Genomic DNA, 23518 nt, shown 5'->3' on the forward strand with positions numbered 1-23518 from the left:
AGCACGAAGACAGTGTATGTGATCATTTCCTCCCCCGTTTTCACAAGTATATTACAAATACACATGGCATTGTACATGTCTGGATAGCAACAGAGATATTAAGAAAATAGACACTATCTAAATCCTATTAGGAATAAGAAGGCACCACTGATTCGAGGTTGTGTCCAGACATCACCCAGTCCATTTTATTCTCATTTCTAGCTTTCAAGCCATCATTTTTTTCTGATTAACCTTTCAGACCACTTCTATTCTGGTTTTCTCACCACAAACAACACGCATTCATAGTAGTATTTCATCATGGAGAGTTCATTCACAGTGTAAGTTGACAGTACAGATTCTTTCTCCACCTGAAAAAAAACCCCAGCAGTTTTCAAAACACCTTCTCTACAAGAATTATACAAGTTTCTCTTAATAAGAAAGAAATTGCTATATACTTACTAGATTTCAAGGCCCATCTATACATGTTTTAAAAAATGAGGAAAGCAAATAATTTGCAACACAAACATTTAATTCTCCTAGAAGTTATTAGTATATGCCATTATGTTGAGCTAAATTTAAGGTAAGGGTTTATTCAAAGCAGTTTATCTAGTTTATACCAATACTACTTACTTATTGCAAACTACAGCATCTTCTTACCTCTATATGGAATCCATATTGCAGTATAACATTTTTTATATCCTCGTAGCTTAATTCTATAGAAAGTTCATTTCCCAAGTTTTCGAAGTGGTACAGGAGAGGACCTAGAGTACAAAGATACAACAGAAATGGCTATCAAAAAGACAAAAGTGTTTTAAAAATCAAAAGCACACACTGAAAGTCCAAAGAATGCTTATAGTTTGGCTCACAGATTCAAATACAGACAAACGAACACACTTCCATCACTCAAATATGATTTTTATAATGAATTTCAGAATCAATGCAAAATGAAAACAAATTAGTTCAGCTGCTTATTCAACAACAGTCTCATTTCTTACCAACCTGTGTTTTCTGAATCTTAAAATTTCTTCAGTCTAGCATCACTGCTGTCTCTATAAACCGAAGACAGGACATACTATGGCCTACACTCAGTAGCTTGCTTGACTGACCAGTGACTGACCAGTTTCTACCACCCAAAATGTTTAACTCCTGAGTTTTGTCTGCCATTCATTCACCACGGAAGACTTAAATTGTCTCTTTTCTTTTGAGCCAAGGCATAGATAAATCTCACTCCCAAAGCTTCTGCTTAGAAGCACAGTACAAATTAGACAAAAGATTAAGAAAAAAAATGCAAGGATGTATTTACACGCAAAACAAGTCCTGTTTTCTTAGAAAAAGAGCAAAAAAATACAGGACACTACATTTGTCAAATAACAAATGTTTGATGCCCACCTGCCACTGGGAAGATTTTAATTCTCTATTTAAAAATCACATGGTGTTGACTTGATTGTAACTAGCAAACATCTGGACATATTCTGAACACATCTGAGGTAACCTCCAAGCCCTAGATGTTTCTAGCTCTACAGAGTTTTCAGCACAGACACGTTCATCCCCACAACTCTTTTGAAGTACTAGATGCCTGTTAGATGATCAAACAAGCCAGGGCTAGCAGAAGGAGAGGTTGGTCACACTTGCCTACATTTATCCAAATTCCTCCAGGCTTTAGTATTTTCCATATAGTATCAATGTAATCAATAACATTATGTGCTGTATCTATGAAAAAGCAAGTGGCTATGCAGTCCCATGTATCTGCATAAAAAGAGCAAAGTATACAGAGATTAGTTTCAATGTCTCCACCCCTGTAAAAGTTCATAATTTAACTTTTTTATTTGTTTACATTTGTATTGTTTATATACTCAGCATGTATATTTATTTATGCATTTTATAAAATTATCATATGCATTATGAGATATATTTATATTCTATACCGTAAAATGTAAATATTATAACACATTTTATATAAATGAAGGCCCAAGTGTGCTGTTACTCACCTGTTCTATGAACTTTATTACTACAACTGTTAAAAACACAACTACAAAAATAGTGATTTTCAGCCTCTCTAGTTAATACCTAGGGCAATACAAGTCTGTACACTAAAGTGTACTTTCACAAATCACATAGCTTTAAAACATTTTATTCAGTATCTGAGTATTTCTCTAGCTGTTTTTTACCACTTAATTTAACAAGCAGGATCTTTCAAAGTCTACCTTTTAAAGCATGTCTTCCTGTTTTTCTCTAAACATGTATCCTTGAAATGGCAAAAGTTTAAGTTGTGTAAATAAAAAAATTAAACTCAATTTATGCCAGTATCAAAGGTTCTAGTGTAAGACAGAACCTTCAGAAAAATAAGTAACTATTATGAAAGGCTCCTGCAAGAAAGTTTCTTGAAGTCTAGCTGCACAATAAGGGGCAGATCAATAACTATATAATCCTGGTGAACAATGGCTATGGGTCTAATAGGGACAGAAAGGTAGAAACAGAAGACAGATGTCTCAGTTGATAATCCAATACTGTGTAAGGAAAAAATTGTGACTTCTAAAAAGGCATATATTAGAATATTAGACTACATATAAAACAACTGGGTAAGTCCTACCCTTGATCAAATCCCAAATATGCAATTGGTAGACTAGGCATAAATAAGGTAGTCTTCTACAGGTTAATTCAACATTAGGTTAGTCATAAAACATTACTTCATAGCTGCAATGAGGACAGCACAACTAACCTGGTATCACAATAAAAAGTAAGGTTATTTGTACTGACAGAAGTCTCAATCTTTGATAATTATCATGTCCATAACGTGCTTCTGAAATATTTACTATTGACAGTCACTAAGTATATATTTTTTTCATTTGTAATTTGCTACTACTGAAACAGTTTACTTTGCTTTTACAACAGGAAATAAATTAACAAAAAAACTACTCATGTTTCTATTTTTTATACTAAAGAAGAGAAGTGACAAGTTACATTGTTCCCTTTGTAGCTCTATTAGGTTTGTGTGGCAAGGTTGGGGGGGGGGAGAGGGGTGCTATACCAGGGTGACTTTATGAGAAGATGCCAGAAGCTTCCCCCCATGTCTAAAAGAGCCAAGGCCAGCTGGCTCCAAAATGGACCCGCTGCCAGCTCCAAGATGGACCCGCTGCCGGCCAAGGCCGAGCCCATCAGTGATAGTGGTAGCGCCTCTGTGATAACATTTTTAAGAAGGAAAAAAAAGTTGCTGGGATAGACGGCAGATGGAGAGAGGAGTGAGAACATGTGAGAGCAACAACCCTGCAGACACCCAGGTCAGTGAAGAAGGAGGGGGAGAGATGCTCCAGGTGCTGGAGCAGAGATTCCCCTGCAGCCCATGGTGATGAAGACCATGATGAGGCAGGCTGTCCCCCTGCAGCCCCAGGAGTCCCCCACACCGGAGCAGATGGGTGCCCGAAGGAGGCTGTGACCCTATGGGAAGCCCGTGCTCCCTCCTACGGGAAGCAGGCTCCTGGCAGGACCTGGGACCCCATGGAGAGAGGAGCCCACACTGGAGCAGGTTTTCTGTCAGGACTTGTGACCCCATGGGGGACCCACGCTAGAGCAGTCTGTGCCTGAAGGACTGCACCCCATGGAAGGGACCCATGCTGGAGCAGTTTATGAAGAACTGCAGCGTGTGGGAAGGACCCATGTTGGAGAGTTTGTGGAGAACTGTTTCCCATGGGATGGACCCCATGCTGGAGGAGAAGAGTGTGATGAGTCCTGCCCCTGAGGAGGATGAAGCGGAAGAAAATAAAATGTGATGAACTGACCGTAAACCCCATTCCCTATCCCCCTGTGCTGCTGGGGGGGTTGGTAGAGAATCCAGGAGGGAAGTTGTGCCCGAGAAGAAGGGAGGGGTGGACGGAAGGTGCTTTGAGATTTGGTTTTATTTCTCATTACCCTACTCTGGTTGATTGGCAATAAGTTAAGTTAATTCTCCCTAAGTTGAGTCTGTTTTGCCTGTGACAGTAATTGGTTGAGTGATCTCTCCCTGTCCTTATCTCGACTGATGAGCTTTTTGTTATATTTTCTCTCTCCTGTCCAGCTAAGTTGGAGTACGAGTGATACAGCAGCTTTGGTAGGCACCTGGCGTCCAGCCAGGGTCGATCCACCACAGTAACATCACTTTTCTACTCTAAAAGGAGCTACTGCAACAAAGATCTGTTAGACAAGGAGGTATCCACATTTTGTTATAACTAAGAAGAAAAGCTGATTTGTACTCAGAAAATCTTAGTACAGTTATTACTTTTTGCTTAATGCTTGTAGATACAGTTCCCTTCTATTTGTAATCATTAACTGTCCCATAACAAATACTCTGACAATACAGTTACATGGATAGCCTAGAAGTTTGCATTTACTCACTGCACTCTGAATATATTTCTTGAAAATCCCCTGCTGTCATAGAGAAGTTTGAACCAGAAGGAAGACTGTGAGGATCAACATCAGGAAAATAAATTGGACGTATCTGATCAGCAGATCTTCTGTTATTGCTAAACTGATGAATCCAGGGATAAAGCTTACATGAGTTAATTTCAGAGCATCTGCAAAATACAGAAATCAGCACAATTCAGTTTCAACTCATTGCTTATCTATTATCTATAAATGTAGGAGTCAAAGGCTTTCACCAACATCTATTGTTTTGTTGATAAAGTTCTTGCAAAAGCTACATGTTTTCTAAAGGACTTTTATCTAGTTCATAACGCTTCAGACGGCCCGTCAATTTATGAACTGATTGAAAATCCAATTCTACTCTCAACACACAAATTACCACCACAAAATAACTGCTTTTTTTAATTTTAAAATTTTCTTTTGCCACTTTTTTACCATTTTCCCTAACTTATTTCTCCACTGAAAAGAAAATGCACAAGATTCTTCAATAAGATTAATGAAATTTATGATTTAGTATGTTCAACAAAGCTAAGCCTTTCTGAATGATTTTTTTTCTATTAAAAAAAAAGAAAATTAGTAACATTAGTTACATGAATTTTATTGGAAACATTTGTTCTCATTCTAGACTTTTCTTTTTTGAACCATAATAGTAGGGGTTTTGAAGCACAGCAGAAAAAAAAGCATTTTTCAGATGCTAACTGAAAGGATTGCTTTAAATTTCAATAAATAAATTCCATTTTGCAAAGCATAATAGTTTTGCACTGGATGTCATTTTAAGTTAGTGACATCTGGAGTGCTGCAATTCTGCTAAGTAAATAGGTCTTTGTAAAATAAATTTGTGGGTTGACATGACCAATTAAGTCAACTCTTACTTTACAACGTGATAAAATACAGCATTAGAGTATAAAAAGCAGCTTTTCCCAGAGTTTTAAATTAAAAAATTAAGCCATTTTCTTTCAGAGACAACAGAGGACACATCCATCCCATAAACATGTATCACCAAATCCTTCATAAAGTGCAAACTCTACCAGGTTATAGAATATGCACTCTTTTGGCTGGTGGATAGAAAACATCTGTAGTCAAGTCTTTGAAATAACATTTTTTACCTTCATGTCATACTTATATTTCATTTTATCAGTAAAAAAAATAATACAAAACCAACCTGTATTTGAGCAGCAGTATACTGCGCTCATTAACTGCCTCTATATAGAATGAATAAATAAATAACAGATATATGCTGTCAATTAAAGGAAAAAAACAAGGGAAAAACCTTATAACATTGGCAACATTTTATTCAAGAAAGGCATTTCTATTTTGGTTAAAAAACAAAACAAACCAAACAAAAAGCCACCCCCCCAAAAAAAAACCCAAACAACACCCCCTCAACAACAACAACAACAAAAAACCCCACCCCAAAACCCCCACATTGGCCAACAAAAGTTGTGTTAACTATTCTAGCATTCTCCTTATGTTCCCAGTCAATCTGTATCATCCTCAGAACATTTTTCTTTAACAATGAAAATTTACCCAAAAGCAAGTTAAAGAAAGTAAGAGATCCGAGCAGATTAGAAAGGAGGGGTTTTTTTCCCCAGCTATAAGGGAACATACACATCCCTGTATTTTTTTTTCTCCTCAGCACAAAGTATATTCTTGTAGACTTTTGAGCAGTCCCCAAAAGAATTCCAAATTTAATATAAAAGACCGATCCCTCTCCATATTCAAGCTCTAAAACCTTCCTTTCCAGCTTCAGTAACTTATACTTCAAAACTAAGTACTACAGTCCTTCACAATTCCATCCTTTCAACAAAAGATGAATGATGTAAGTTATGTTGTAAAAATTTAACATCTTCAGCTAGGTGTGACACACTTCAGTATTTCCATAGGGGCAGGGCATTTACTGTTCAACATTCCGTCAAAAAGACAGTTCTGGAAAAGATGGGCAGGTCAAATGCTACTTCTGACCACAGATTTAAAGATAAAATGCCTGTTTTCATCCCAAGGCATTCATGGATATGCAACAAATACAGTTAAGCAGCCTTCTCAAATGCCAAGATTTATCTGAAATTACATTCTCCCCAGAAAGTATTAGCCAGTTACTAGCATGACTTCTACTGGTCTTAATTAAAGCTTTTTTAAACTAACCCTGCGCTGGCTTGGCTACAAAGTGATTTTCTATTACTTCAACTGAACTTTCTCAAATATTAGTAGGTTGCTACTGAACAGCTGTTGGACCAAGGCTATGGACCACGTGCTCCGAATCTCCAGGTGCAGAAAACAAAAAGTCAGCAACCACCTGCTCCAGTCTCCTCCACACAGATACCACCCTAGTGTTGTTCCCCCTCCTGTCAGATGTCAAAGGGAAGTAACATGTGACCTGTGGTTCTAGACTGCCTGAAAATTTTGGTATGCTTTCCAGAGCCAAGACAACAGATTATGCTTTTCAGTTTTTTCTCTTCCAAAACATATAAGAAGTGAAGTGTGTCTCTACATCACCAATGATCACCTCTGCCATCTGACATTATATTCAGAACTCATGTGAACACTAGAAAAATACAGCAGCAGTAAGAACCTTACCCATACAAGAAAAAGAACAATTTCCCATACAAGGACTGCAGCAGCCTTGGAGCCATTGTAGCTTAACTACTGCAGGGTCACTTTGTTTTCAAATTAGAGCTTCCTCAATGGAATAATGCACTCTAATTTCAAATACAGTGACCACAGTTATGCTCTGACACACTCTCTACATACCATGCTGTGCAACTTTATCCACAGTAACAAAAGTTCACAATTTAAGAGAATTATACCACTTCGTATACAGAAGACTTAAGTCACTGTGCCACATCTAGGAGCCCACTGCAGTAGTTGGCTGGACACTCAAGACACTACTTTGTCTTCCTAAAAACAAACCAAGGTCAAAGAAAGAAGGTATATCCAAACTAAGAATGTTAGCAAAATCCTCATGGTTTTATCAACTGAAAACAAAAATTAATTAAAACAAAACTGTAGTTAAAAACTAATTTGCAAAATCCTTCTTTCTTACCACTATTCCAGAACTGGTATCTTCAGCTCATATTGATCATTGCTGTTTCTTCCAGTTCCAGGAAGGCAAACATCCATTTCAGAAGGCTAACTGCAAACAGCCACTTAAGACTAAAAAGAAAGACCCAGAATTCCCTAACACCTTCTTAATAGACATTCCAAGCCCACAAGTAGATCTGGCAGAAAGGAATGCTTGTCTTCAACTGAATTGACTGAAATTCAGAGTCCCATTAGCAGCATTCTCTTCCATGCTAACAAGAAAACTTGTAACTGACAACTTGCCCAGCAAAGATCAAGATTACAGCAGCTGAGCAACGCTCAATTTTGCTGGCTAAAATATAATACTGTTAGCAAATCTCATGCATATACACCTTTCCTAAATATCTTATATAAATAGGAAACACCACATGAGCATTAGATGCTAAGAATTATTACTATCATAAGCTAAGCATGGATTTTCATAAGAATTCCACACATAGGCCAAAACCTCATTGTTTAAGGAAGACAAAAAACACGTCAGAGGTAGCTAGGGGTGAAGTTAACTTTCAGGTTTGAACCACTATGACAGCTGATGAGCGCTCCCAAAGATGGCAAATGAATACTTGTATGCTGCTTTAAATAATTTCAGAAGTTCCCAAGAGCATAAAAACCAGCAAGGCTGTATAGCTAAGGACAAGAAGAATGTGATGCCCTTTCGGTAGCTGCAAGCTTTAGATCAGCTCAACTGTAATATGCAATTTCACCACCAGATGAGTCATTGTCCTAGTTTCAGCTGGGGAAGAGTTACTTTTCTTTCTAGTAGCTGGTATAGTGTTATGGTTTGGGTTCAGTATAAGAATGTTGATAACACTGATGTTTTCAGTTGTTGCTAAGTAGTGTTTAGACTAGAGTCAAGGATTTTTCAGCTTCTCATGCCCAGCCAGCAAGAAGGCCTGGAGGGGCACAAGAAGTTGGGAGAGGACACAGACATACAGCTGACCCAAACTGGCCAAAGGGGTATTCCATACCATATGATGTCATGTCCAGTATATAAACTGCGGGGAGCTGGCCTGGGGGGATCACTGCTTGGGAACTAACTGGGTATCAGTCGGTGAGTGGTGAGCAATTGCACTGAGCATCACCTGTTTTGTATATTCCAATCCTTTTACCATTATTGTCTTTTTTAATTGTTATTAGTTTCCTTCTTTGTTCTATTAAACTGCTCTTATCTCAACCCATGAGTTTTACTCCTTCCCCCCCCCCCCCCCCCCCCCCATTCTCTCCCCTATACCACTGGTTGGGGGATGAGTGAGTGGCTGCGTGGTGCTTAGTTACCAGCTGGGGTTAAACCACAGCTGTCATTTAAGAATGACATAAGAAAAAGAACAAATAAACCTCTAGCAAATATCTGTTTTCATCACACTGACCAATACTGTTTTAAGCAGACATGCAGCAGCTGTAATAAACAGCGTTTCCCCCTTGTTTTTGAACAGTAAGCTATAACAGATTTAATATCGTCACAGTCTGCTGTGGACAATCAGTCTACAAACAGGGCTCCAAAACATCATGATAAAACCAAATACAAGCCAATAGTTTAGGTGTTCCAATAGTTTAGGTGTTTTCAGTGAAGGTGTATCATTTCAGATTGAAGAATGAACCAGCAAATTCTGTCTCTCTGAACCTGATACCAACTCCCCAAAAAAACAAAACACCATCTCAGACCTCTTTCATACTTGCCCACATGTAGCCTTCCCACCCTCTTTCTGAAAAAGAACAATTGAATTTGCTGCTTTCTATCCTCTCTAACAAGTTCATTACAAAACCAGTAATTTCTAATTTAGGTGACAGAATACCAAATACAGAACTGTCACTCAAAGTTGAACCTATAAAATAAAATTTACTACCCTCAAATTTAGTACTTCAGCATTAACTGCAGAACTATTAACTCTATTATTTTAGCCACTTGCTTAAGAAGTGGTTCAGCATACTTCAGTGGTTTGTTTTTCATGTCAAAACAGTGCCTAAAATTTTAGCATGGAATGTAACACTTTCTTTAACAAGATTCCTCTGTTATTAATCACCAACACTAAGTACCATGCATATATTAACTAGCCTATATTTGACACCAGTGAGACAGGCATGCATTTTACAGAAACAGATGTGAAATAAACCAAAAAACCTATTCAAGATTATGCAGAAAATCTGTGGTACAATCTAGAGATTTTAAGTCTCATAACTTAAAAAACATGCTTCCTACTATAATTTTAATGGCTCGGATAAGAATGGTTTCCTCCCCCTCTTTACCCACTGATTTTATTTTTTTTTTTAAACATTCTACGAGTGGTTATGTGTGTCCTGTGTTAAGACTTACAAATCTGTTCTTCTGAGTTCTATTTATTCAAGTTTTTCTCATTTATAATTTTGCCTCCCTAGGTTTCAATCAGCAAGTAAAACATAAGCTATGTACCTGTTGAGTACAAAGTTAGAAGAAAAGAGCATAAAGAGGCTCCATTCATTTCCTTGGCAAGCATAACCGAGCATAGCTATTTCCCACGCCAATCTACCTAGCCCAGCACCAGGTACCAGGATATTAACTTTGGAGAAATCCCTGCAACAGAACAAAAATAATAGTTAAGGCTTTATCTGATACCTCTTAACAAAACTTAGAGGTCCAGTCAAACATTTCCCCCCACCATATACTTGGATATTATAATGTATTTCCTGTATGACTTTACTTTTTAAAGGCAAACTGAGCTAGTTCTGATGAGATAGGTTAATTGTGCAGTCAAAACAATTCACAGAAATGACCCATAAGAATATATACAACCCTCATTCAGAATTCAGAGCACAATTACGAAACAGTTCTTTCCCTGAACACTTTTACAGTTATCAAGCTAAAAATATCTTACGTGAATCGAAGAAAGAACATTATCATATAGCACCATTTATTTTTCTGTGAGGGTCAATGATAACTAGTAAATATTCTAGAAATCTTCTTGGTTACATCACATGAAAAATAAACAAGTATTTTGACATCAGAAACACAAAACAAGCAAAACTTCCATAAGCTGATGAGCAATTCAGACTTTAAAAACCTTAAAGTAGTTACCTTCTCAGCAACTGTGGGTTTTACATATGCTGCTCACCGATTTCACTGAAGCACATTAAGTGACGTAAGATTTCCTAGATCAAAGTACATTGCAGCTCTCTAACCCTTCAGTTCCCATAATTAAGCATCGAGTTGAAGATAACCAGCAGAAGACGTCTGGCAGGGTGTGTTTACTGAGATACCTAGAAAAACCTCTCCCATCTTCCAAGTTCAGCAACTAATAAAGAGAACTAAGAATCTCAAAATTTTCTCCTATTCCAGGCAGAAAAGGCAATATATACATATTCTAACCATTAGACTTCCATCACAATGCAATCAAACCTTCACTCATAGACCAAGACATTCCCACAACAAACTGAAAATATACGTAATCTAAAAAGAAACAATTTTTCAGTTTCCAGTCATGAGCAACACTTCATCATTTCATATACCAAAAAGACAAGTATGAACACTCAAAGACTACCCACTCTTTTGTATGTAACCTTCAAAGACAAAACATACATTTATCAATTTATATGCAACTAAATGAAGGAAGCCACAATCGGCACTTCCAAACATGATGAAAAAGCAGAACACAAAGCCTGTGACTACATAAAAATTCAGGATGCCAAAAAGGGTTCAAAAGAGTTAGCATGTTGCATAAGCATGAGGATGAGTGAAGGAGTTATGTAAATTCTGAAAAGTAGTACATTTCTGAAGACTATTACCCAAAACCAAAAGAAAGCATTATTATTTTCTGAAGGTCACATAAACTAGCAAAGCAGTTTTAACAGTGCCTTTTGGTTTGTAGCTTAATCATCTAATTAATGAAACCTCCCAAATGGAAAATTAAAGTTCTTCTCATTCCCAATTTTCATTTCCATTCCACTATATTTTCCAATTCTTTGTTTTATTATTATCATTACTATTATTATATTGATTGGCCAGCCTCCTCTCCCCACAGCTGTTGGGTTGATAGGCCAATGTTTTTTATGAAATTATGATATTATCATATTGATTACATTGAATATTATTATACCAATTAACAAGAAGCAGGAAATCAAGACTTCGCTATCACTTAAGAGCACTCCTGTGAAGCAACGGTTCTCCTTATCTCTTCTAGAAGGAAAGCCAGCAGAAAGCTAGCCAGGAAGTCCTACTGAAAAAAAGAAAGATTAATTCAGGGGAAAACTTAATTGCTCAAGATGAGATTTTTGACAATAGGGACCAAGAAGAAGGATGAAGAAAATCCACCTTCTGGGAGAAGCTAGAAAAACCTCAATCTTACAGCTCTTTCTATTTGTAGTGGTACACTGTTATTCCAAATGCATTTCCAACCTCATCTATTTCTTCATTTCCTTACAATTTAACTTTATAAAATATTTAGGCTAGCTCTACACAGGTTTTTGCACCCCCATGTGGACATTTCTATAATGAGGGAGTTGAAAAGACTTATCCCACTTCAACATTATCACACATTGATTAGAAAACACACTTTTCTTAAAACAACCTAATAACTAATAGCTATGCAGGGCACCTTTATTCATCCTAAAACAAGATAAAGCCTCTAACAGTCAAGTAAGTTGATTTTAAATTGCCTGTAATTCTCTTCCATCTTTTTATTTCACAATAGAAAGCTTTTCTATCTCTCAACTAATTTCCCCAATTCTCTCTTAGAAAATAGTTGATTTTAACTGCACCTTCCTTTGCACCCTTATTAAGGGATTGAAGTCTGCCTGGAAACTTGTTAGCAATTTAATTTATATCTATCCTCTTCATAAGAGTTGCTAGGGTCTGGTGCTGGTCACCAACTTCATTTCAGCATACAGAACACAGCTAACAATACAATATAATCAAATCTGAGTCCGCTAACATTGACACTAGCCTTCCAAAATAAGCTTTAAGAGTATTTTTTTAATCTATAATACCAGAAATTAGGTATGTGGCAAACCTACTGCATAACAAGTGGAGACTGTTGAAAGTGTCCTGCTATCAAAAAAAAAATAATGCTCAAACACCTTTTACTTTTCAAGACTTAAAAAGAATTTAGTGACAAACCATTTATGAATTTCAAAAAAAATTAAGGTACAAAACCAGTGGTAGTGGGAGCATGCCGATGCACTATATTATGCTAATTTTTTAATCCCTAGAACAGCTAAGAATTTTTAATTGCACAGAAACTGCTTTTTTAATGGCTACAGTCATAAGATAACTTAGGGGTCTAGAAAAACCTGCCTGCCTTTGGTGGATCTGCAATTGCTGCAGTAGCAAAAGACAATTACAAAAACATCCAAGACTGTGATAACTGATAATAGCTGAAGGTTACCTACAGTGAAACTAGTCTTGAACTAGCCAGCAGCAGCAGGATTTCTATGACACAGATCTAGCACTAGCTAGGAGCTTAAATAGGTATCCAACAAGTACCCATTCAAAACCTGTGGGGCAATAGGGAAGAAATATTGGCCTATCAACACAACAGCTGTGGGGACACAGGGCTGGCCAAAGAGAAGGGAAGAGGGCTGCATGATACTGTTTGGCCCAACTACTGAAACTGCAGCAGTCTCTTAAAAAGACAGTTGAGAAGTATCAGAAACAACTAAAATCTGTCATGCCATTATTGTACTGCATTTTGCAGTGTGATTTATTTTCAGCTTTTAGAATTTTAATGCCATTAATGAAGATTTTTAAGTTGGTGTCCTTTTTTAAAGGGAAAAAAATATACATTATAAAAATAGAAGCTTCTTATTTTATGCCTATTGTGCTTTAACAAAAAAATGATGGTGCTGAAGGGGTAAACTGAATTTCAGTAAAAGAAAAATTAGTGTGTGTGATCAAACACAAGCCTCATTTTCATAAACTAAACACTGCAATTCAATGTCATCTAATGATAAGAAGTGATAAGAAATATACAGCCCATACACAGAAGATCAGTGGAAATATCAGCATAGAATCACACTGTGGGACACCCTCTTTCCTGATGTCTCTCTTATCTCTCTGATGTTTGTAAATTTAGATAGTGAACAGATGCAATTCTCAGTATAGTATTTCTCGTAATTTTACTGTAATCATATTCTCAGAGAGACAACTACTTATCAAATAAAATAACGAAGGCAGCTATAAAGCACAATCATTTGAAGAGCAATTCTTCTCCAAACTTAGCAGCTGAGGTTTATATACTTCCATGTAAAGACCTGCAAAGCCTTCAGTGGACTGCAGTAATACTGAAGATATAGTTTGCTCTTAAATCCAATGTTTAAAGCAAAGTTTAGGCTAAGTACAATGTCTGACAAGACTAAAAGCCCTGCAAGAACAGATGTATTTTAAATGAAGTTAAATAAAATTCATATAAGGCAGAAATTTTATCATCACTATAAATGTGACTGAGCACATGCAAGAAATATAGCCAAGCTCAGGCTTAGGACTAATAAGCTATGTTTTTCAATTAGAAAGAAAACCAAGCATTGACAATTTCTTTTGGCCTGTCCTGCCAGCATCTTGGAAAATGCAATCAATCGCCGGACAGCATGATAGATTTAAATTTCAAATTATAGGTGGTTCCAGAGGCCAAGATAATGAATGAAGGAAAACTTGGAGAAAATACCTAAGTTCCTGTTCTTGGCCATGGAATGATAGTTAACTAAAAGGTTAACTACTTCTTTGGTTCCTTTTGGACAAGAAGCTGATGATCTTTGCATCCTCTCACATAAGCAGGAAGGGTTACAGTAGAAGTAAAAGAAAATAAAGACAATGAAAGAAGAGGGGAATTAGAAAAAAACCAATATACCGGTATGCTTATTTAGATTGTCAACTTAATGTCTCCCCATAAAAATGCTTTAATGAACACATTCCATCAAAAAATAAAAATGTACCTATGTTCTACTATTTTCTCCCACAGAAAGCAGTGATCATGGTTCATTCAGATCCAAGAAATCCAAGAAATTTAAAAGGCTTCATCAAAAAGTAGAGAATATTTTAGAGACCCTGTGAGATGAAACACAAGTAAATTCCAACATGAATAACACAGGAAGTCTATCAGTTCTTCACGAAGACCATATCTCACAGGACTTCACTTAAAACTGCTTTGTTGATCCTACCAACAGATTCTGTGTTAAGGTGCTAAACAGAAAGAAGGAATTAATTCTGAAGAGGAATGGGAGGCAGAAACAGCTTTTGCCATTTTATTTTAATTTTAGATGACGGTCTTCAGAAGACTGGACTGAAACACAAGATAACAGTAGCACCTACTCACAAGACTGTTCTAATTTACAGGTGCTTTCCACCATTGTTTGTATTTCTTCTGTGTCCCAGAAGAGCAAGCATTTAGAGCACTTCTTTTCCTGTTCTTTGCGGACCCAACTGAACCAATACAGGCCAATCTTGCAAAGATGAGAAACACAAAATGTGCATGTGTGGAGCAAAACATACTTGAATAGTTTAAAGAATTTAAACTCCTTTTTTACATTATTCCAATGCATGGAATCAATAATGTTAACAAATAATGTTAACTAGAAAATGAATGTACAATTCCATTGAAGCCATTAAAAAGTAAAAGGTGACTGGTACTGACAGTTTTAAAATATTTATTTCTCCATCTTTTTCAATGCAAAATACATCTAGACAAAGCTGTTTTTATCACCCACTGCCAACAATACACTTTTTCTCTAGCATTCACTTCATCATCTCAGAAGACTTCAGCACTCTGTGCTACATAAGGGAACTCCAAAGAAATGCAGAGCTGCACTGTGAGGTTCTATCTACAGGCTGTTTTCCTCCATTCCTCCATTAGTCAGTCCTCTCCAGAGGAAACTTTGTACCCACTATACACAACAGCCAGAATAACTTCACTACAGTTAGTTCAGGCCCTGTCCATCCCTTCAAACTGAAACAACTGCTCCCCTCCAAAACTGTAAAAAAGGAACCAGATTGACCAGCCAACTTGCCCTGCCAGGGAAGTTACTTCTCGCACAAGGGTGACATAGCACTGCCAGTTATGCCTAATAATGCACAAAGAGAACAGGACCTTCTGAACATCTCTGCTTCTCGCCTCAAGGAGATAAATTACATCTAAGTAGGAGAGCCTCTGGTCACTAGGAAAAAGAGCGAGCTGATGATAGTAACGATATGTTAACAGAGAAAAGGTTTTACATAAGGGCTAGGACAGCTCCATAATGATCATGCGATAAACTTTTAAACAGGTATATATGTAATACAGATTTTATAAAAAAAAAATTGTTTCATCTGACAAACTCGAACTTGTAGTAGGGATGTTTGATCTATACACTGATGTTTTGAGATTTCTGTAGTGATAAAAAAACCCAAAGTGGTATTTCAGAGTCATTACAACAGGGACAGAAGCACTGTCACATTAGTTGTGTTTGTCAACAACAAACAGAATTCCTTGTAAAAAAGCACAAAGCTATCAACTTCAGATTTACCCAATCTGTTACCACATGTTGTTTCCTAACACCAGCTAGAAGTTTTGAAATAGAATTGATTGATGATAAATGTAAAAGTCAAGACTTTTCAGGTTCAGTCTCGCATCTCTTGACATAAGGTACCTCTCATAACCAAAATGCTTTAAAAGCTAGGATACAGAGAAAAAGGTGAACTGCTAACTTGAAGATTAGGATGATTACTTTGAAAACTATCTCTTTTTTTACATCTGTACATCAGAGGTACATCAGGTAATCTGTAGTATTTAATTCATTTTTATCTTATTTAGGGCACTATTAGCACTAAAAACGTTGCAGAAAGTTCACCTTCAGATAAAACATTTTTAGTGGTGCATCCACCTGGAGATAAGTTAGCCCAAGGCAAAAGAGGAAACAACCAACTATGTTCACTCCCATGTTCTGCCACCACTAACAGTCTTTACTAATGAAAAGATGGCTAGTGGAAGATATTTTCAAATTGGTAGGAATGCATTATTAGCAATTACTGAGAAACAAGAAAACCCACAGTACCACTAAGCTATATCAAACCTAAGTTCTGACCCATTACATTTATGAGTACAAAGCTCACAGATTTTCCCATTATAAGAGTGTTAAGTTTAAACTGAAATGTACTTTATGATGACTAGGCTGACTAAATGGCAGAACCATTAACACATTCTTACAGCAGTAGTACCTTCTGAGATTCTACCAGTATACTCCTACTTAAAGTTACCTAAAACACCCTGCCAATGACTATTTTGGTGGTGTTCACAATCCAATGCAGCTACAAAGCTACCCTCACATAATGCAGCAAGACTCACATAATGTTACAAGACTAAGACTTGTCTTGTAACACCTGTCCGAAACCAAGGCTAGAATTAAGTATTTGCAGGGTAAATTCTTAGTGCAATAAAACTGTGCTAGAGGTTAAGAGTCTTCTTCCCTCCTTCCACCATGAAGGGCAATACTCATACTCGCTGCTGTCACAAGGGTCCTTCCCTTCATCTGCATGCAGCACACGCTTTCTGAGAATCTGCTAACCTGCACACTTTACCGCACTGAGCACAACTGAATTAACATCACAACTTCCTGAGGTCTCTTACTTGAAAAGTTAACAGATCTCCCGTTACATCAAGCTGCAGGAAAAAAAAATAAAATTATTTCTTGTTTACCTGGTATTCCTTTCTGAATTTTATGACTATGCTCTTTTCCAACACCTTGTATTAGAAACAAAAACTTTCTTGATTAAAAAATAAATTCCACTGCATTTACAATAATTTCTGTATTTTTAAATTCAAGCTTTTCATTACCTGACAAAAATTTGTTAGATTAATGCAACAGCATATGCCCACATAAAAGTAAGTCTTAAAACACTATTACCATCTTTCTTTTGGGAAGTTCTTTACAATTTCACTAATGATTGGCTGGTAGCAGGAATCTCTCTCAGGCTTTCCCTCTTCACTCCAGTCTCTCACAAATTGCTTCAAAGTGGATTTTAATTTATCCATGTCAAACGTTGAAGCTGGTGTAATCTTCCCTCTTCCCTGATTAAAGTGGGGGGAGGGGGAAAAGTTAGTGGAAAATGTACCGAGTACCTTTAGTCTTGAAAGGAAAAAAAAAAGTAAATTATAAACAGACAAAAGCCATGCTATAAGGACTGTTGAGAGTTTTAGCTGACAAAGCAGTCTCCTTTCACTCCTGGGACCAAGGCTCGAATCCAACCTACAATCCCAAACAAATTGAATTTACTGATCTCAGTTTGGCACCCAGGAGACCAAGGTTCCAGATCAAAAAAACAATACACAGTATGGCACAGCAGAGCACAACTGGTAATCCTTATTCAGGAAAGGACCAGGGCTTAGCTAGTGCAGAGACTGACCTGCTTATCCTGAGAAAAGGATCCCTTTAGGTACTGATAAGCTCACATTAGTTCTGCCCATTACTGTTACCTTGCCTGCAGATACCAAAAAAAGGACTTCAGTTTCCATCTCTGCCAGTCTTTTAAGTCTGAGCACATTTTTTTTATAGATATGCCACACTGAAAGAGGTCAGTAGTGAAAAAGTTTTTACAGATGAAAACATTAAAAATTCTTGGCCTATCTAAAATTGTAACTGATTTAGAATGCCTAACATGTAATAACCTACAGTAAGACAGACAATACCATTTATGCTCTACATAGTTAACTGAAAAAGTAAGTTTAAAATGTAACAGGGTAGAACTAGAACTCTGGAGTGAAAAAACTGCTTTTTTACAATAAGTGATTACTGTCATTTGCCAGATTCACAATTAGCTTTCGTAAGTATAACTACAAGGACTAACAACAAATAGTTTTATTAAACATCAGCTCTACAAGATGTGAAAGACAAGAGTGAGAAAATGTAAGCAAACAGGAAATAAGAAAGGGGAAAGTAAAGAAGGCAAAAAGAAAAGACAGTTGGAGGCCTAAAGGTGTGAAAACAAATGTAGAAAATCTCAAAGCGTACAGAATTTAATTTTGGAGTATGAAAAATTCCATTTTAACATACATCTTCTCCATATTCTTTATTTTCAAACATATGAACGCAGTCATTCACAATGGTCTGTAGTATCTCTTGATTATGGTCAATGCACTTCCGAATCTTGTCAAGGTGAGGAAGGAATTGAGGAAGAAGATTCTGTTGGTTAGGTGGGAGAGATTTAAACTGCCTCTCTGTTCTGTTCACTCGTTCGTGCATATTTGTTCTAAAAAGCAAAAAGTTTAAGGGCTTTAGATATTAAGAAGCAGTACACGCACTAAATATAAGTAATTCACTCTTAAGCTACTGTAATTACAATTAGTCATTGCTTTAGACACAGAAAGTGATCAGACTTCGCAATTCCTTACTAGAGAACAAGTTTTCAATATTTTTTTAGGCAAAATGTTTGTTTTAAGCTTTAGTTCTACATTACTGCTCAACATGCTGCAGTCTAAGAGGACCATTGTTTTTTTCCTGCAGTTTTGTCATCAGCCACTCATTTCCAGCATAGGTGATGGCTATCTTAATACATGGATCTACAAAATTTAATGAATAACCAGCCCCCAAACCCATCAAAACCAGCCAGATTGTTTCACAAATGCAATCTAAATTGAATGAATAGCTGAATGCTATGGTAAACTTTAGCTAGATAAATAATGAGATGTGGAGTGTGAACAGGGATCCTCAGAATCAACTGCTTCTAAAAGAACTGTTGAAGTCACAGCTGGACCGTACCAGAGTTCTGGCAGCCACACTAAGACACTAAGCTACCTTTTTTTTTTTTTCAGCATATTCCCCTCAAGTGTGAGTACTGTGAATTTGATCAAGTAACTGATCCAGGCTAAAAATAACTCTTCCACTTCCCCAAAATAGAAGTTCCATAAAAAAAGGCGAATCTACTGCCACAAGAAAGAGGTCTGGGATTTTTTTTCCTTCTTCTTACCCAGAATAGTTCTGCTCTCTACCTTGTTCTAGCGCTCACCAGGCCTGGCACAAAGCTCGTTTAAGTTGCTAACCCTGAAGAGACCTGTATAGATTTTGTTGGATTTGTTTTCTGTCAGTTTAACAAGTCAGGTTGGCTGAGCACAGTCATAAGGACTTGTTATGGGTTTGTGTGACACGGGTTTTTTGGTAGTGGGGGAGGGGGCTGCAGAGGTGAGATGCTGCCGGAAGCTTCCCCGGCTCCACGTTGGACCCGCCGCTGGCCCAGGCCGAGCCCATCAGCGACAGTGGTGGCAGCGCCTCTCGGATAATTTATTTAAGAGGGGGAACCTGCAGTGAGCAGGGGGATCGGGATGTGAGAGGAACCCCTCTGCAGACACCGAGGTCAGTGCGGAAGGAGGGGAGGAGGAGCGGGGGAGGAGGGGATGCCCCTGCAGCCCCTGGTGAGGCGGCAGGCTGTGTCCCCCCAGCCCATGGAGGGGAGCCGGGGAGCAGAGGCCCACCTGCAGCCTGGGGAGGAGCACACACCAGAGCAGGGGGAGGCCCCTGAAGATGGCCGTGACTCTGTGGGAAAGCCTGAGCTGGAGCAGTCTGTGCCTGAAGGACTGCAGCCTGTGGGAAGGACTCACAATGGAGAAGTCTGTGGAGAACTGTCTCCCGTGGGAGGCACCCCATGCTGGAGCAGGGTTAGAGTGTGATGAGTCCTGCCCCTGAGGAGGAAGGAGTGGCAGAGACGAGGTGTGATGAACTGACCCCAACCCCCATTCCCCGTCCCCCTGCGCTGCTGGGGGGAGGAGGGAGGGAGAACCGGGAGTGGAGCTGAGCTGGGAAGGAGGGAGGGGTGGGGGAAGATGTTCCAAGGTTTGGTTTTACTTCCCAATATCCTTGTTTTGCTTTGTAGCAAATTAAATTGATTTTGTTTCTTCCCCAAGTTGAGCCTGTCCTTTGCCCATGACCATAAGTGGTGTGTGATCCCTCCCTGTCCTTGTCTCGACCCACGAGCCTGCCTTTATATTTTCTCCTCATCCCACCGTGGCCAGGGCAGGGGAGGGGGGAGAGAAAGTGAGCAGCTGCGTGGTGCTTTGTGGCTGGGCTGAAACCACTACAGGACTCTAGAGGGAGAGGTCACAAAGCCAGGACAAGGGATACTGCCCCTTTTGGCAGCAGCAAATGACTTTACCAGGTCAAGTTATACTGCAGTTTCTTAGACTCTGTGTCAGGATACAGCAGCACAGAGTTGAAAACTATCCATCAGAGAGTAAGGTGCAACTGCTGCAATTTTAGCTGCAATCTCATTCTGGAAATTTGACCAGTTAATACCTCTGAAATTACATATATGCTATTAAGAAGGGCACGTTCATTGCAATACTACACCGGTTTAAAGTGACATTTAAGAACAAAAACCAGAGAAGGAACAGTAAGAAAAATAAACTCATCCTCTATATAATGCACATCAGTTTAGCTTAGTATCATCGTCTTGAAAGCTTTGTCAGAAAAACTTTTTGAACTAATTCTCCACCCTTTCATGTTGAATTGCAACCTTCTAGCAGAATGAATAATTCACTGAAATCAGAAGAACTATGCACAAAGAATTAAGTTAAGTCCGTGTATCTCCAGAAGACAAGAACTTTAATCTGGACTCATCTGAAAGCACGCTATTGCCTTATTCATACAGACATTTCCAATTAAATTCTTTTTTGACTAGCAAGATATGTAATTTCACTTAAATTCTGAGTTATTTCTTTGAGACAGAGGTAAATAAATTCTATTTCTGCACAGGAAATTTGAGTCATATTCTTTTGTTACGTGTTTACTTAAACTGAAGTATTCAAAAGCAACCCAGAGTCACAGTTGAGCATGAGGTTGAGAAGGATGTTCCCAGCTTCTAAGGCCTGAGGATACAGGAGGTGTGCTACCTTTGTGGTTTACCACCTAGTCCCCATCTTTGCTCAAATATGAACGGGAATAAATTACATCTGCTCTGTATTTTGGCATTTCGCACACCGGGTAAATGACCCCACTTTTGGAACAACACAACTACATCACTGATGTAAGTAAATTACGGTTGGTTGTTGTGCTAATAGTCATAAGTAACATAAAGTCTTTGGTGCAGCCAAATTGAATTAGAGAATTCCATTTGGAAGAGACATTTAAGTGTCATCTAGACCAATGTCCCACTCAAATATTAGTCCTGGAAAACAACAACAAGAAAAAACCCAAGACATAAAAAGAGTAAACAGAAGAAATACTCTTAAGTATGACCCACTCCTTCCAAGAACCCCACTGTCATGTAAAAATTATACTTGTTTTACATTGACAAAAATTGCCCAGCACATAATAATGATTCAGACAACTGCAGTTTGACAACTTAAGTATAGAAATATGTAGTGTGGCTCTAACCCAAATCTGCTTCCCAAGCCTAGAGTAACAGAAGAGTTTACCAAAATACTGCCAGAGGACTGGACTTTTTCAGCCAGTCCCCTCCACCTTGCTATTTGAGTAACTTTTGTTTCTGCTTCCATTCAATGGATTCGGATATAAAGTCGGGTCCCCGTGCCCCCGCCTTAGTCTCATTCCTATATGGCCACCGAGGCCTTTACTGACTCCACCAACGTCTAGAAAACTAAAGTTATAAAAAATGGCATCTATTAGCCCTATCAACAGGTCTTATCTCTTGTGCAAATTAACGCGTCTTTCAAAAATTTTCAACAATCGAAACACCGTTTGCACTTCTTTACCAGCAGGAACTACTATTGTTTTGAGTACTCTACAGCGTCTTAAAGCATTTTATCTTATAAAAAGAGACCTTTCGCAGCCTCTTCAGGTGCGTCCTACTTTGAGATGACTTGTGGCTTCCCCCTCCCCCTTTTTACGTTTCCTAGCCGACAAACACACCGAGGCGACTTTGGGCACATTCGGAAAGGAAACGGGAGCGGAGGTCCCTTCCCGACTCGAGTTTCCGTCCCCCGGCCACAGGCACGGCGCTCCCCGGGGCGTACAGACCGAGGGCGGCGGCCACACGACATGCACGGAAGAGGAAAAAGCTCCGGGAGCCCGGCGGGCCGTCCGCGGGGCCGGCGAGCTCCTGACACCTGCGGAGACAGGGAAGGAGGGAGGGGACGCTCGCCGGGCCCCGCGCACGGGGGCGGCAGGTCTCGGTTACCCGTAGTATCGGAAGGCGTTGATGATCCTCCGGAAATGCTCCCGCTCCAGCCGCTCCTCCTCCGCCTCCGCCGCCTCCTCCTCCTCCGCCTCCTCGCCGGCTGCCGCGGCCGCCAGCGCCCTCGGCTCTTGCGGCTGTCGCCTGCGCCGCTCGTCGCTCAGCGAGGCCGCCTGCTCCACCTCGGGCTCGCCGCACCCGCCGACCGCGCTCTCTCCCGGCCACGGCATCTGCTCCCGCTCCTCCTCGTGACCCCGCCGCAGCCCCCTGCGCATCGCCTTGGCCGGCGGATCCCTCTCGCTCGGAGGACGCGGCGGCGGCGGCGGCTGCGCTTTAGGGGACACGGCGCACGTGGCCGACATCCTCGCAACGGCCGCCGCCAACGGTCGCGCCCGGCGCGCACGCTCCTCCGCGCACTTCCGGCGCGGGGTGGAGGGAGGCAGACCCAGGCGCGCCGAGCCCGCCCAGGCAGGCAAGCGGGCAGGCGGGCGGGGAATATCGCGAGAAGATGGGCGGCGCCAGGCGCAGGCGCGCTCTTGCCGGCGGTGGGCGGGCCGGGGGGGGCGGTGAGGTGAGGTGAGGTGAGGTGAGGTGAGGTGAGGTGAGGTGAGGTGAGGTGAGGTGAGGTGAGGTGAGGTGAGGTAGCGTAGCGTAGCGTAGCGTAACGTAACGGGCGGGCGGCTGTGGCGGCCGCCACGTCTCGGGTGATTTCTGCACGGGCGACGAGGTGGCCAGGTTAACGGTGGAGCCCCCAGGCGAGAGGCAGAGGCAGCCCCGCGGGCGGTGTTTTAGATCAGTGCCCTGGCGGAGTACTCGATGTCCACGCGTTAGCTGCCGCAAGGAGGGAGAGGAAACTCACGGTGGAAAAGTGCTAGTCCCAGCCTGTACAAAACGGCACGGTGGGCTCGCCGCGTGGCAGCAGTGATGCTGAAACGCCTCTGGAGCAGACCTGAGGAGGAGGAGGCGTGCCTGCCTGGTCCCTCTGGAGTCCTCACGCAGAAGTTAATG

General features: G+C 39.8%; 1 protein-coding gene across 3 annotated transcripts; it reads right to left on the minus strand.

Moving 5' to 3' along the window:
- Positions 1 to 233: 233 nt before the first annotated feature.
- Positions 234 to 22914, minus strand: CARNMT1 (carnosine N-methyltransferase 1). Of its 3 annotated transcripts, none has more exons than XR_007505095.1 (8): positions 22514 to 22914; positions 18439 to 18634; positions 17293 to 17456; positions 9860 to 10000; positions 4348 to 4526; positions 1616 to 1725; positions 637 to 740; positions 234 to 347 (listed from the first exon to the last, which is right to left on the minus strand). XR_007505095.1 is itself a non-coding variant. In XM_049795495.1 (8 exons), exons 1-8 carry the CDS (start codon positions 22870 to 22872, stop codon positions 246 to 248), a joined length of 1359 nt encoding a protein of 452 aa, XP_049651452.1. In that variant the 5' UTR covers positions 22873 to 22914; the 3' UTR covers positions 234 to 245. The 3 variants fall into 3 exon arrangements, 2 of the variants coding, with proteins under 2 accessions (XP_049651452.1, XP_049651453.1); XM_049795495.1 differs by having other exon boundaries at positions 1612 to 1725; XM_049795496.1 differs by lacking the exon at positions 22514 to 22914 and adding an exon at positions 22246 to 22502 and having other exon boundaries at positions 1612 to 1725.
- Positions 22915 to 23518: the final 604 nt, after the last annotated feature.

Source organism: Accipiter gentilis, chromosome Z (genome assembly GCF_929443795.1).
Source record: "Accipiter gentilis chromosome Z, bAccGen1.1, whole genome shotgun sequence".
In the NCBI taxonomy this organism is placed as follows: domain Eukaryota; kingdom Metazoa; phylum Chordata; class Aves; order Accipitriformes; family Accipitridae; genus Astur; species Astur gentilis.

Excerpts from the sequence above, each read along its gene's own strand:
- CARNMT1 (XM_049795495.1), bottom strand. The coding sequence starts at position 22,872 with ATGTCGGCCACGTGCGCCGTGTCCCCTAAAGCGCAGCCGCCGCCGCCG. Across the intron at positions 18,635-22,513 it reads AACGCCTTCCGATACTACGG|AACAAATATGCACGAACGAG; the intron begins GTAACCGAGACC and ends TTTGCTTTTTAG. Across the intron at positions 17,457-18,438 it reads ATAAAGAATATGGAGAAGAT|GGAAGAGGGAAGATTACACC; the intron begins GTATGTTAAAAT and ends CACTTTAATCAG.